The 14,675-nt window shown below is 52.3% G+C and overlaps 1 protein-coding gene across 1 annotated transcript; it reads left to right on the forward strand.

Moving 5' to 3' along the window:
* The first annotated feature begins 4,712 nt into the window (after positions 1-4,712).
* Cd79b (CD79b molecule) lies at positions 4,713-7,927 on the forward strand. Its single transcript, XM_021634325.2, has 6 exons — positions 4,713-4,860; positions 5,518-5,568; positions 6,314-6,619; positions 6,813-6,931; positions 7,233-7,274; positions 7,376-7,927. The coding sequence occupies exons 1-6, from the start codon at positions 4,797-4,799 to the stop codon at positions 7,472-7,474; spliced, it is 681 nt and encodes a 226-aa protein (XP_021490000.1). The 5' UTR covers positions 4,713-4,796; the 3' UTR covers positions 7,475-7,927.
* The last annotated feature ends 6,748 nt before the right edge of the window (positions 7,928-14,675 follow it).

Consider the following 14,675-nt stretch of genomic DNA (forward strand, 5'->3'; position numbering starts at 1 on the left):
TGCCTGGGGTCAGGTTTGATGCCCTCTAAGAAGAATCTGTCCGGTCCCCCTTTCTTCTCTTCATGCCTTCTTTTGACCACCAGGGCTCCTTGGAGCTCCAATCCAGCCTAAGAGATCTCCTTCTTCTTGTATAATCTCTCTACCCATCCCTTCCCTGTTCCTTGTCCTTTCCTGTGTCCTCAAAGTGACCCTGAGAATGTTAGAACTGAGCTCCCGGGAGGCGTTTAGTTGCTGGAGCGTGAGGTCAAGAAGGCTCAGCAGGCTTGGCTCCAACCTTCCTGCTTCCTGGAAAGCCACTTTTTTTCTTCTTCCTGAGACAGGGTTTCTCTGTGTAGCCCTGCCTGTCCTGGAACTAGCTCTATAGACCAGGCTGGCCTCAAACTCAGAGATGCGCCTGCCTCTGCCTCCCAAAGGCTGGGATTAAAGGTGCGTGCCACTACCCAGAAGAAAACCACTTTCTTTAGCTCTACTTACCAAGACCTGACTGTACCCAACTCTGCCAGCTCTAAGAGAACAGAGACCAGGCTTGGAAGAGGGAGTGGGGGTCCTGCTCAGGGGTCTGTGGATTCAGTCATGTGTATGTGTGTGCCTGTGCGTCTGTGTGTTCGTACACCTGCTTGTGAGCCTGAGTTCATGTGTTTGTGCACAACTGTATGTATGTGAGCCACTGTGTCTGCAGGTAGGCATGTGTCTGTGAATGTTTGTGTCTGTGTGACAGAGAGAGAGAGAGTAGAGAGGAGGGAAATAAACACTGTGTCCTCTCTGCAGGTTTGGTCATCTAAGTATCTCCTAATGCAGGAGAGTGTGTTTGACTGTAAGACTGTAAATAAGAATGAACATATATCTAAGCTTTGAGTCCCCTCTTTGCCTAAATTCCTTCTTTCTTTTTCTTCTTGCTTCTCATAAACAGTTTGACTAAAACTCAGGAAGCAGCAAAACTTTCAAAACAAGAAACCACGTGCACACACGTGTTCACATGTGTGCTCACCATGGCCAGTCTCCTTGCTTGCCCTCAGCCCTCCCCGCCTCACCTGGTTGTCCCTCTGGCTCCCTCCTCTGAGTGTCTCTCTTTCCCCCTCTCTGTTTCCTGTCCTGACGCCGATGGTCTTGCCCCCAGCCTGTGCCTCCTGCCCGGGTCTCTTTTGTAGGAGCTGAGGCTTCCTTCCTGTGGTGGCTGACTGTCCCTTCAGAAGGTTTGCCAAGCGGGAGTCTTAGTCCCCTGCCCAGAACCCAGCTCCCGTGCCTTTCTGACATGGGCCCATCCTGGCGTGGCCCTCAGAGCCTCAGGAATCTATTATGTCTGACGTTCTCCTCCAACTGCCTGAATCACTGCAGAAAAAGAGCCCTGAGCAGGGTATGCCATTGCAGCCCGTGGACCCCTCCTCTGCCCAGTGAGCCCTGCGCCCACCTTGCCTAGGTGGGAACCAGCCTGAAGCCAGGCTGTCGGACAAGCTTCTTTGTACACTTCTTACAATAAACCCTCCCCTGATGCCTCTGGGATGTGGTCTCCTTCTGCACCTCCACATGGGTGAGGGTTGAGAGGCAAGAAGGGTAATCCAGAGATGGTGACAATCAAGGATGAGGCAAGAGCCTCTGGGAGCCTTGCCCTCATGCTCCTCCTCTTCCAACAGGCTGACCCCGAAAATATGTTTTGGGGCCTGCATCTGTAGTCTCCAGATTCCCCTCAGCCAGACCTCAAGGCACTTGTGGGGTTCGTGGACTAGCATTCCCTCCTGCTCAAAGGTGCTGTTCTCTCGGGGCTGCCCTCTGATCGACCCCCACCCCTGGGACCGACCACCGCACCCGGGGTGTGGTGCTTGCACACAGCCAAGGACTCGGGGTAGCTTCCGGTGGGCAGGGCCACCCAATGGAAAGCTGGCGACTGGGATTGTTTCTGTTTCATACAGAGGAAAAGGCTTGATCTCTCAGAGGTTAGGACTGGATGCTCTTTCCCTGGTGCTGCTGGCAGATTGGGCTGGGAAGCTGCTTCCGGGGCCGCTGTCTATCTAATCCAAAGCCTTAGAGGACCAGGGGCGCCCACGGTGACTGTCTCGGTTGCCCAAACACATTGCTAAGTGCTTCCAGGTTGAGAACCAGGGGTCACCCAGGGAGGCTTCAGCTAGCACGCCTGGGGTTGAACCTGAGTCCCCATTCCTTCGCCAGCCCCTCCTCCTCCTGGTCACTAAGCTCTGCAGGTCCAGGAGACCCAGGCAAGAGTGAGAGAGGTTTGAACTCTTCCTAATCGCTCCCATCCTGGAGTCCCTGACTTCCTGCTCTTCTCCTGAGCACCCTGTCCCTCTCCTGTCTTCCATGTCTTGTTTTGATGCTACCTTCCTGGAAAGGGGAGGAGGGAGGTTGCCAGATGTTGGGGTACGTAGCTAGGACAACTCAGGGCAGAGGCGGGGGTGGGTTACAAGGCCTCCTGTTCCAAGAAGGAATGGGCGTCACAAGCCCAGGATAAGGCTTAATGATGCGGTCACTAGCAAGGGAACAACATGGCCCCAACTGTGACAAATAACCCCACAGTGGTGTGGGGCCCCACTGCCACCCTGCCTGGCATGAATGGGAATGAAGCTCAAAGGGCACATCTGCATCCCTCCCACGGGGGATTGTTGATGCCAATCACCCCCTGCCAACACCTTGAGGCCCCCCCTACACCTGAGCCCCAGAACAACCTCCAATGCCCCCACACAGGTGGCACACGCATGACCCCTGAAAACTTTGCTATTAACCTCTCGACTTTGAGGTTCCCTAGTCCCAAAGCCAACCAAAAAACTTCCATCACTGGAGCCTCCAAAGAGTTGAGTCTCTTGAGAGGAGGGACCTCAGACTTTATCTCGATGCCAGGGCATGGCCTATGATCCCCGTGCCGACCTGAGGTGACATTCTCTTTCCACTCCCATTTCTCCTGTGAGCTGGACATCTGACACCTCTTCAGAGAAATGTTTTTGCCCCCTCTTGGGAACATCTGGAAAGAATAAAAAAAACATCTGGGACTGCCCAGAATGAACTGTTTCTCAGATAAAAATTTAACCCTCTTATCCCCAATTTCCATAGCCCAGCATGTGAGGTACAGGCTCAGGTCAGAGGTAAGGATGCCCAGACCCTCACACCTTCATCCCTGCTGTGGGAAGAGGAGGGCTGCTACTCTCCAAATCTGGGCTACCCTGTCAGCCACACAGGCTGCCTGTGGGCTGTGGGGACAGTGAGATACAAACAGAGGCAACTGAAGATTTAACATCTGTCTGTCTTTCCTGGGGTTCAGGAGACAAGACAGGAAGACGCTACTAGAAAGGGATATAAGACTCAAAGAGGGGATGGCTGGAGACACGGTTCAGTGGTTAAGAGCACTGGTTCTTCCAGAGGACCCGGGTTCAATTCCCAGCACCCACATGGCAGCTCACAACTGTCTGTAACTTCAAGATCTGGCACCATCACACATACATGACGACAAAACATCAATGCACATAAAATAAAAATAAATAAATTACTTTAAAAAGGAGGGGGCTGGACTGCAGGTTAGCATCTGCACTGTGTATGTGCAGCTGCCATGTGTAGCTGTGTGGGTTGCACCCTGAACTAGGATATCACTCGAGGTTTCAGGGGTTGGGCAGACGCTGGAGCAAGGACACAGGCTAAGTTCAAAAGAACCCCTAAATGCTGCAGCCCCTTCTATGGTCATGCCAGCTGTAGAGATAGAGCCAAAGCGCCTACTCATTACAGACTCAGAGGCCTTCCCATCTCAGGACCCCTAGAGTCAGCCCTCGAGTGGCCTCAGAATCCCATAGAATTCCCTAGAAAAGCCCCTTCAGCTGTGATGGTTAAGTGGCGGGTTTTCCCTAATGGTTTCTACTGAAGTCTAGCCCCACTGGCAACCCACAGCAGACTCTTATACAAAGAGAGGAGGGCTGTATCAAGGGCTTAGGATGTATCTTTTTTTTTTCCAGAGACAGGTTTCTTTGTGTAGCTTTGGCTGTCCTGGAACTCACTCTGTAGACCAGGCTGGCCTTGAACTCAAAAGACGTGCCTGCCTCTGCCTCCCAAGTGCTAGGGTTAAAGGCATAAGCCACCACCTGCTGGTTCTAAACTGTTTCTTTTGTTTTTTTATTTTCTTTTGTTTTTTGAGACAAGATTTCTTTGTGTAATCCTTGGCTGACTCTCTTTGTGGACCAGGCTAGCTTCGAACTCACAGAGATCTGCCTGCCTCTGCCTTCCCGTGTGCTGCGATCACAGGCTTGCACCACAGTGCCCAGCTCTAGGCTGTATCTTTTTCTTTCAGCTGGCATACTTTTACACAAGAACCTCTGTGGCTCCCTTCCCACAGAGTCAACTTCTGATGGTCTTGGAAACTGAGACACTGTTCGTTAGCAAAATTTCAGTTATGAAGCAGCAATGAGAATAAAGCTATGGTTGGGGGTTCTTAAGACCATCAGAAATACATGTTTTTTAATGCTTGTGACCCACAGGTTGAGAACCACTGACCAAGGAGATGCCCCGTAGTGGGATAGAAGGAGAAAGAAACACAGGCTGTTCCTAGTAGATTCAGAAGACCCCTTCCCAAGGTTTTTATCAAGAACCCTAAGCTGGCCACCTTCCATGTCCTAGCAGGCCAGCTGATGAGGCTGCCCTCCCCTAGAGTCCCTGGAGGAATGGTGCCTCCCCTGGGTCTCAATTTGCATGGCAGGAAGGGGCCTAATGGGGAAGAGGCGGAGAGGAGGCAGGCTGCAGTGCAGGCTGACATACAGTTACATGTTTCGCCCAAAAGCCTTCTTGGACTCAGAGACGGAGCAGTGACCATGGCCACACTGGTGCCCTCTTCCATGCCCTGCCACTGGCTACTGTTCCTGCTGCTGCTCTTAGGTATGGCTTATGTGACTGCTGGCTTTGAGACGGGCCTCTTGGCTCCATTCCGTGTCTCGGCTCAGTCTCTTGTTCGCTCAGCCTCCTGCATTTTGCTTTCTGCTTCTCATCTGTCTCCCTCTGACTCCGGTGCCCAGATTTTAGGTCTTAAGGGTAGGGCTGGGGCCTGAGGTCCCAGCCCCTCTCCAGCTTAGAGGGTAACAGGTTGAGCTCTGTACAAGGGCCTAATCTTGTTGGCAGCTATGACCCAAGAGAGCCAGGCCTGGGAGGAAGAGGGGCCTGCATGTGGCTTCCAGCTAAGCCCCGAGGGCACCGCACTGGAAAGGCTGGTCCCCCTTATCCTGAAAGATAGTATGTTTCGGGAATGGGCCTCTCTCTGCCTGAAAGACAGGCAAAGTCCTCTGTCCTTCTCATTTCCACACAGGTCCAGGCCAGCCTGAGGGTGAAAGGCAAGGGGGGATCTGGGTGTGGGGTTTCTAGTGTATCCTACCTTACTTTTGCCTCTCTACTACAGGGACAGGGAGAACCAAAGAGGCTTGAAACTATAGTCCTGGAAGGAGGAAGTAGCTCTGGAAATGTGGAGGGGGAAAGGGTGGGGCGACCAACTGAGGGTAGAGAGGCCTGACCTAGCCCTGCCCACTTCCTCCCACCCTCCAGGTGAGCCTGTACCAGCAGTGACAAACAGTGGCCTGTCACAGAATTTCCAAGGTGAGTTGCCTCCCACCCACCCTTCCGGGACAAATGTGTATCCGTTCGACACTAGCCACTGTCTTTCCCTGCCTTTGCCTGGAGCCTTCTATCTAGAGCGCCCATACTCACATCCCCTTACGTGTAAGTAGGAACAGCTGTCACCCTCACTAGAATGCTCCAGCCTGGCCACTAGGGGCCAGAACTAAGCCGGGGGTTGGGGATCAGAGCAGGACAGCTAGAAGGGATTCCACAAGGCCCTAGGCCTGGGTCTGTGTAGCTGGAGACCCAGCAAACCTCTCAGGCCAGAACACAGCGAGGAGTGAGTCCGTGAGCAGTGTGGACGAGTAAGGGGGGGAGGATTCAACCTTTACCACACTGGTGACAGTGGGGATCCCTGGAGAATCTGGGGACGGTGTAGGAAAGCCCAGAGAAAAGAGGTGAAGTACTCAGCCACATCCAAAAGAAGCTGCCCCTGCAGATGAGGGCTGGATCTAGTTGTTCCAGTGGACATGAAAGCAATGGGAAGGTTCCAGAATCCTTCTTAAGGAGAGGCAAGCGGACAGAGTTTTGGTCAGGAAGAGGTGTGGGACAATGGCTTGGTATGTGGCCTCTCACACCGCTTTTTTTCGCACACCTCTGCCTTCTGGCTGACGCTCAAGACATGTGATGCAGGCCAACCGGGGACAGCATCTTCCACAGTGGGCCAGGTTGGCAAACAGGAAGATGCTGAGATAGGTCTCAGACCTTGCCTTGATGTCCGCAGGAAGCTCTTGTTCCCAGATCTGGCAGCACCCCAGGTTCATAGCCAAAAAGCGGGGCGCCACCGTGAAGTTTTACTGCTACACAGACCACCCTGGCACCATGACCTGGTTCCGAGAGCAGAAGAGCCAGGAGCCCCAGAAACTCCCAAAAGAGGGGCACATCTCACAGACCAAGAATGGCTCTGCCTACATCCTCACCATTGATAAAATTCAGTTCGAGGATAACGGGATCTACTTCTGCAAGCAGGAATGCAACAACGCCAACTTTGCATTTGCCCAAGGCTGTGGCACAGAACTTCGAGTCTTAGGTGTGTGCCAGGTAGACTTGTGTCCGTGTAGCCAGCCAGCCCTCCTCCCCAGCCCAGCCTGCCTACCAGGGGAGTTGGCTATGGCCCTAGAGCCTCCAGTAGGGCTGCTGGGTGGGAGGGCCTGAAGGTGTCCAAAGAGAGCCATCGTATTTAACCTTCAGCTCCAGCCTTATGCCCTGTCCCTCTACCCCAGGAGTCAGCACCTGGAGCAAAATGAAGCAGCGGAACACACTGAAAGATGGCATCATCATGATCCAGACCCTCCTCATCATCGTCTTCATCATTGTACCCATCTTCTTGCTACTAGACAAGGTGCCACAGGGGCTGGGGATTCTTGGGAAGGCTGAGAGGTGGGCACAGGGCAAACAAGGCATGGGCAGGGTCTCCATCTTCTCAGACTCAGTGGATGCTCTCTTGAGCAAGCCCAGCCTTAGCCCTGTCCACTGGCTCATCGTCCATGTAGTCACTCCATTCCATCTTGGAGACGCCTTCCTCCTTTCCCCACCCCAGACCCATATCCCTGGCCCACCAGGGAACAGGGTTGGAGGACCCTAACACCCTAAACTGCATTCTTTTCCCCCCACACCCCATCTTCATCCGCACACTCCTGCAGGATGACGGCAAAGCTGGGATGGAGGAAGATCACACCTACGAGGTAAGGGACAGGGCTACTTAGCAGCACTGAGCTGCAATGGTCACCCCCTGTTGTCACGGTTAGAACATGACCCACACCTGAGCTCCAATTCCTATTTCTAGGGCTTGAACATTGACCAGACAGCCACCTATGAAGACATAGTGACTCTTCGGACGGGGGAGGTGAAGTGGTCTGTGGGAGAGCACCCAGGCCAGGAGTGAGGGCCACTGTCATCCTTGCCCAGATCCTGAGCCTCAAACTGCCTGGCTCACAGCCCATCCCTTCCTTTCTGGATCCCCAGCCAGCGTCTGAAGCTAGACTATCAATGCCACCTCTCTCTATCCCGTGGTCCCCAGCTCTTGCTGAAGGGCCTAGGGTAGAAGGACAATAGGGCAGTGATGTGGAGTGGGGAGTTCTCTGGATAGACTGGGCCTAAGGCTTCTGGAAGCGCCATGCCGGACCTGTCTCCGTGTTTGGGACAGGGAAGCAGGGACTTGTCAAAAACTGCAAACGGACTCAGAGCAGACCGACTTCCTGAAGAGTCCAGGAAGGACCATGGTTCTCACTGGCACCTGAAGGGCCTGCCAGATGCCATTTCTTTCTCCCATCCCAGGGATCGCCCAGCCTACGTAGAATGATAATAGTCCTCCTGTGGAATAAACAATGTGTCTGACGCCGGGGGCATTCGTGACATCCATCTCTCAGAACTGGGAGGGTGGGTGTGGCTCCCTGAGCTACAATGGCGTCTTGAGTGTTGCACCCGTGGGCTTATGGACCTGTGGGAGGGGGTGACTGCTCTGGTCACTCCACCTTTCTCTCTGAAGGCCCAGGTGGGGTCTGCAGTCACATCCCCATCACCTCTACCCCAGAACACTTGCTGGAGAAAGAGCATCCAACTGTCCTTCTGAACAGCGTTACTCACCTGCTTCTCACTGAACCACTGAGAGAGAGAGACAGAGACAGAGAGAGAGAGAAGACACATTCCCATTGAGTGTAACTTGGGAGGCAGAGGCTGGTAGATCTCTGTGAGTTCAAGGCCAGCCTGGTCTATATAGTGAGTTTCAGGACAACCACGCAACCAGGGCTATGGAGAGAGAGAGAGAGAGAGAGAGGATTCTAAGATTCCTAAGGGGTATTTGAATGGTGAATGTTGGGGGATTTGGGTCAGGGTGATCCCAATATCATAAGAAAAGAAAGCAGGAAGCCTCCCTAACACCCCCCCCCATGACCTCTGGGAAGCCAGGGGCAGTTGCCTGCATAAGCCAAGCCCTTCTCCCAAGCTCCGCTGCAGTGTTCTAATCCCTGCTGGCCTTGGTGGGACCCATAACACGCCTCTGCCATTGCTGCCTTGCACCTCTACCCTGGGCAGCTGCAGAGCGTGGGAAAGACTGAGACAGGCCTGGAATTCTGGGCGGGACAGGTGGGTAAGGCACACAGCCTGGGTTTCCAAGACAGAGTTCCCGACACAAAGGGGATCTGAGCTCTGGGCCAGGATGGTTGAGATGGGCTGATCCCCTCTGGTCTGGGCTGCTAGAGGGAACCAGCTTGTTTTGCCATCTGCCTTCACTGAGCTGGAGCCCTGGCTTTCCTGCTGTTTTGCATACCAGGGCTAATTCTGTCCCCTGCCTCCACCAGGGACCAGGCAGCCAGCCTTAATTTCTCCTCTAAGCAGGATCTCCCCTGTTCGGGGCTGCCCTGGTTCAGGGGAGGCCTTGACTATCACATGTCAGCAGCAGGGATTTCCTGCTGTTTGTTGACATGTTTGTTGACCACACATCATTTGGGAGAAGGCACCCCCTTCGGTGAACACCTTCACAGCACAGTAACTTGGTTTTGAGAGAGGAGCCCTCCTTGGGGTGTTTTTTTTTTTTCTGGTTTAGGAGCTTTCAGGGTGTCACTCTGTTTGTCTTGTGGGTCCCTGGACCCACAGAACTGGCACAAGGCAGTGGAAACCTAGCTAGGCCATTATAGTGAGTGTGAGGACCATCTCAGACTTCAGTTGCTGTGTCTGTAACATGGGAACCATAAATCCCATCAGGCTGGCACAAGCCATGATGGTACACGCCTGTTGGTCCCAGTTACCCAGGCTGAGGAAGAATCTTGAGTTCAAGGGCAGCCTTGGCAATATTTTGAGAACTATGTGAAGAAAAAAAAAATGAAGGAAGGGGACTGAGCCAGATACTGGCTATTTCTCACACAGAAAAATATGGAATGCTTCATGAATTTGTGTGACAAGGCCCCTGACTGACCTAGATTAGGGTAGCCTAGCTGGTCACCCAGCCCCAAGCATCTGCTGTCTCTGCCTCCCCAGCAATGGGGTCGTAAGTGTGTGCTGCCATGCCAGGGTTTTGCACATGTGTTTTGGGAACTGAATGAAAATCTTTGTGTTTATGTGGCCAATATTTTACTAACTAAGGCATCTCCCCAGCCTCTTTCTATATATATATATATTTTTTTTTTTTTTTTGAGGTCTCATTATATATCCCTGGCTGGCCTGGAATTCTATCTGTAGACCAGATTGGCCTTGAACTCATAGAAATCCAGCTGCTTCTTATTCCTGAGTGCTAGAATGAAAGGTGGGTGCCACCACAGCTGTTTTGATTGTTTTAGTTTTGATTTTTTGAGACACTGTGTCTCTGTGTAGCCCTGGCTGTCCTGGAACTCACTCTGTAGATGAGGCTGGCCTCGAACTCACCTGCCTCTGCCTCCCGAGTGCTGGGACTAAAGGCCTGCAGCCATCACCACCACCCAGTTTTGGTTTTGCTTTTTTTTTTATATATATATAATTTATTTTATGTGCATTGGTGTGAGGGTTTTAAGTCCCTTAGAATTGGAATTACAAACAGTTGTGAGCTGCCATGTGAGTGCTGGGAATTGAACCCGGGTCCTTTAGGAAGCGGATACAGTGCTCTTAACCACCGAGCCATCTCTCCAGCCCCTGGTTTTGCTTTTTTAATGTCACATAAAGCAATTGCATTTGGTTACTTTGCTATTTGTCATTCTATGAATTCTAAAACATGTGAAGTTTGTATAGAGCAGGAAACAGAGCATGAACCAAAAGCTGCTGCTGAGTACAACAAAGGCTGAACAGCTCTCCAGTGCTCCCAAACTTTTGTGGAGCCCAGTCCTCATCTAGGCGATACGAGTTAGCCCCAGCTTAAATGTAGGAGTGGTCTCAGCCGAGCAAAGGCCAGCAAAGTCAGAAAAGCTGGCCAAGAGTCACAACCCAGGTCTCCAGATCCAAAGATCCATCTGCTTCAGAGGCTGCCTCCCTCCCTCATCGGGCTGGGCAGCAATTAAACGAAGGGACTTGGGGGACAGAACCCCAGACTGGACTCCATTAGAAGATCTGCGCTTCCCATTTATCACAAGGTTGGAAGTGCTCGCTTGGTGACAGGGCTGGGACCAGCCTGCTTTCAGCAGAATGCAGCTCAGGGCCCTTGGGTGGGCACATACCCCACTTCCCACTGGGGGAATCCAGACAGGTCCCTCGGGGCCCTGGTTTAAGCACAGAATGGTTCCTCCTCCGCTCTAGCTTGACTTCCGGCCCTTCTCAATGCAGGTGCTGGCTGGGCTGGGGCCAACTGACCCATGGCTGTGCGTGTTTTTCCAGCAGAATCAGAGATGAGAGAAAAACAAAGTAGCAAAGGCTGTCTCTGTTTGGATGGTGATGGCAGGTAGTTCTCATAGCTGGCTACCATCTCGCTCGCTGGCTGTGCCACCTGTGTGAGGCTAGGGCCCTCAAAGACACCTGGGAACATAGTTTGGACTTCTCAGATCCTGTCTGCTCCCTTTAGTCCCCCTCAGAACTGGAGAATTTCTGGATGTTTCCTGAGCCTCGACGGAGCTGACCCCCACCCCCGCTCTGACACCCCCATGCCCCCACTATTGCCTTGTAATGAAAACATCAGCCTTCAACTGGTGGTGCCTTGGTCAGCCCAGAAGTCAGCTGAAACACAAAAGAACAAAAACTAACACGCACTGAATTGAAAGCGGTCTGTTTAAATCAGAAAATAGTTTGTTTAAAAAAACATTTTGGATGATCCTAGTATGATTTTTTTTTTTTTAATGTCTTAGCCTGGTGTGGTAGCTGATACCTGCAACCTCCTTCCCCCGCACTTGGGACGCTGAGACAGGAGGATGGCTGTGTGTGCGTCTGAAGCCAGCTTGGCTTACAGAGTGAAACCCTGTCAAAACAAACAAACAAAACAGTAAAAAAATTAAAAAAAAAATTAAAAAAAAATAGCCATCTTTCCTTGCATTTACCTAACTCAGGTCTGTCCTCTTGGCAGGAGGGCGAAGCCAGGCCTCACCACATCCAGAGTCGGCAAGGGCGGGTCTGTTGGTGTAGACTCGGCGAGTGTGTGCAGCCTTGCCTGCCTTTTAGGTTAACTTTTTTCGCGTATATGTTGCTGTACATTCAGGTACCTGTCCCTTTAATTTAAAAACAACTGCACGGTGGTGGCTCGCAGGCAGCCGTAGTCCCAGTACTTGGGAGGCGGAGGCGAGAGGATTGCGGCACTTCAGGGCTGCTGGGACTGTGTAGGGAGACCCTGTCTCAAAAAATAAATAAATAAATAAATAAATAAAAACCAGTAACAGGGAAAAAAAAATAAACCCGAAAGAATTGTTTTAGCAAGGGGACTTTGGGGTATGGCACATGTACCTGCAGTTTGTAGCCAGTTGGCCCCCTGAGTGCCCCCTTGGGTCTCTTTTCCCGAGCACTGTTCCTGAGGACAGGTGCTTTCGGGTCTCCTGGCCAATCCTACCCCAGTTTGCCTGCTCCCTCCATGGCACAGCTTGTTCTCGCCCCAGTAAAAAGAAAGGACGGTGTCTTTTGTTCACCAAAGTATGCCCACCTTCCCGGTACAATGTTTACTCAGCGCCTGAGTAGGACAGTGACCGGCACCCCAGCCCTGAGCGCCTGAGGCAGGACGGTGGAGAGTTTGGGTCTGACAAAGCGTGAGTGAGATCTCTCCGTGAAAGAAGTAGGGTGGGGGATGAAGGAAGAAAGGCAGGGACATTACCTCAAAGCTACAATGAGGTCACGGGAATAAGATAACCACAAGTAGCTGTAGGATGAGGAGCAGTCAGTGAGGGCACCCATCAGGGAGATCACCCTAGGCCTCTGTACATTTTTGTGGGTATGTTTGTGTGTGTGTGCATATGGAGGCCAGAGAATGACTTTGGATGATTTTTTTTTTTTTTTTTTTCCAACAGGGTCTCTCTCTGACCTGGAACTGGCTGAGTTCACAAAGACATCTGTCTGTCTATCCCTAGAGATCCTCCTGCCTCTGTCTTTTCAGCATCAGGATTATAAGGGGTAATCCACTCACCAAACTTTAAAAAAAAAAAAAAGGTTCTGGGGCATCTGAGGTCTCCCTGCTTGCAGCGCTTTACTGGCTGAGGCATCTCTCTACCCCAGAACTTCTTCAAGTCTCTCACCCTGGGGAACAATCTCCGGTGGAGATTACTTAGCCTGTGGCGTTACAATGGTCCATAGCTCATCCACCGGCATAAACAACCCCCACCGATACACAGCCGTGCCTGCCCAACCATGCACCCAACCCTCCCTCTGCTTAGAGCCTTCTGCTGCATTGTGGGGAGAAGTCAGGGGTCCAGGAAGATCCAGGAAGTGAAACCACGAGGCACGCTGAAACGTGCGATACAAATATGAAGGACGGCGGTGTGACCCGGTTCACTAACCCGGGCTACAGCGGGTTGTGTTTTTTTGTTTTGTTTTTTTTTTTTTTTTTCTTCTATGACTTTTCTTAGCATCTTCTGTGGATGCCATCGCTCAATTCCTTTGCATTTCATTCCCCCCGCCTTCACTGAACATCTGTGTGAGGGCTTGCTATGCGCCAAAGAAGGTCCTGTCCATGCCAGGCGCTGCCACTGTCTTTACTAGACCAGGCTTCTCAAGGGCTGTGCTTGGGGGACGGGGTGGCCGTAGAGTCATCACTTAGAAACAAGACCCACCTAATCTATGTCTGAGCCTCAGTTTCCTCAGCCCTCGAATGAGACTTACATGCCCTGTTGTCCCATACAGTTCCTGGTACATGGTGGGTCTTCAGAAACTCCTCCCCCCTAGAAAGGCCCTTGGGAATCCCCAGCTAATACTCTCTAAACTTTAGAGTCTAAAGACCGTGACTCAATAGAGTCATCGATAGTGCTAACACCCCTGTAGTAGCTGGAGAGGGGGAGCTTGCAAAGCCCTCAGGAGGCTGAGGCAGGAGGGTCATGAATTTGAGGCCATCCTGGGCTACACAGTGAGTTTCAGGGTAGCCTGAGGAAAAAATATGTGTTTTTAATGTAATATATGTATGTGTATGAATGCAAAAACCGACTGTGACCTCCAGACGAGGGCAGAGCATGAAGCGGGAAGGGTGGGCTTCAAATTGCAGTGAGGAGTGTTCGGAGCTGCCCGTAATCCTGCTGACGTCATCCCTGCAGCCAGGGTGAGAAGGATGCGGCTGCTCCCACCCACAGATTCCAGCCTGGGAGTGTAGAAGAGGCCGCTGTAGGCTCAAGAGGAGGCCTGTGACTTGGCCTGGCAGGTCCAGAGAAGCCCAGAGGCGGTCCAAGTCTGGAAACAGGCCAAACGTAGACGTCCACGGAGCCCAGGTGATACGGTTGTTCTTTGTGTGTGAGTGTGCCAGGTTGTGTACGTGCATGAGTGTGTGCGAGCCAGGCGTCAGCAGACGGTTCCCCAGGCCCCGTTCGCCCCGTGGTACTTTCACTGTTTTGTTTTGAAATCATGTGTTTCGTTTTGAAATTGTGGACTTGCGCGTGCGAGTGTTTGAGAAGGGTATGTACACATGAATTCAGGGCAGCATGGAGACCAGAGGAGGGCCCTGGAGCCCCTGGAACTATAGTTACAAGCAGTTGCGAGCCGCCCCAAACATGGGTCTCCACACGAGCCGTCGGTGCTCTGTACTGCCGGGCCATCTCTCCGGCCCCCTCGCCTTGTTTTCAGTGGAAGGATCTTCTCCTGACCCTGAAACCCATAGCTCCAGCTGGAGCAGCTGGGAGCTGCTCTCCTGCTGGCTCTCCCCCTCCCAGCACTGGGATCGTGGGTGCACACAGCCATGTCCTGACTTAGAAAGGCTGGATGGTGGGATCCAGGCTCAGGTCCTCATGCTTGTGACGCAAGCGCTTTACTGACCAAACCATCGCTCTAGCTCCGAAGTGGGTGTTTCTTCGAGACGGCTGGAGATGTCACCCCGAACTTTTGCAGGCTGGAATCAGTGATGCTGCAGGGCATTTGATCCCACTGTGAACCCAGAGATTACGAACTAGGAAAACCTGTTTCTGGTTGTGGTGTGGCTCAGCCCTGGCACACACCTTTAATCCGAGAGCTAAATAAAGTTAACCGTAGGTCAAAAGACACAGCAAGCAACCAGCTGACAGGGAGTAAACAGA

Source organism: Meriones unguiculatus, chromosome 7 (genome assembly GCF_030254825.1).
Source record: "Meriones unguiculatus strain TT.TT164.6M chromosome 7, Bangor_MerUng_6.1, whole genome shotgun sequence".
Lineage (NCBI taxonomy): Eukaryota > Metazoa > Chordata > Mammalia > Rodentia > Muridae > Meriones > Meriones unguiculatus.

Bases quoted from the DNA above. Each gene is read 5' to 3' on its own strand.
- Cd79b (XM_021634325.2), top strand. From the start codon at position 4,797: ATGGCCACACTGGTGCCCTCTTCCATGCCCTGCCACTGGCTACTGTTC. The intron at 4,861-5,517 runs GTATGGCTTATG...CCCACCCTCCAG, and splicing joins GTTCCTGCTGCTGCTCTTAG to GTGAGCCTGTACCAGCAGTG. The intron at 7,275-7,375 runs GTAAGGGACAGG...TCCTATTTCTAG, and splicing joins AGGAAGATCACACCTACGAG to GGCTTGAACATTGACCAGAC.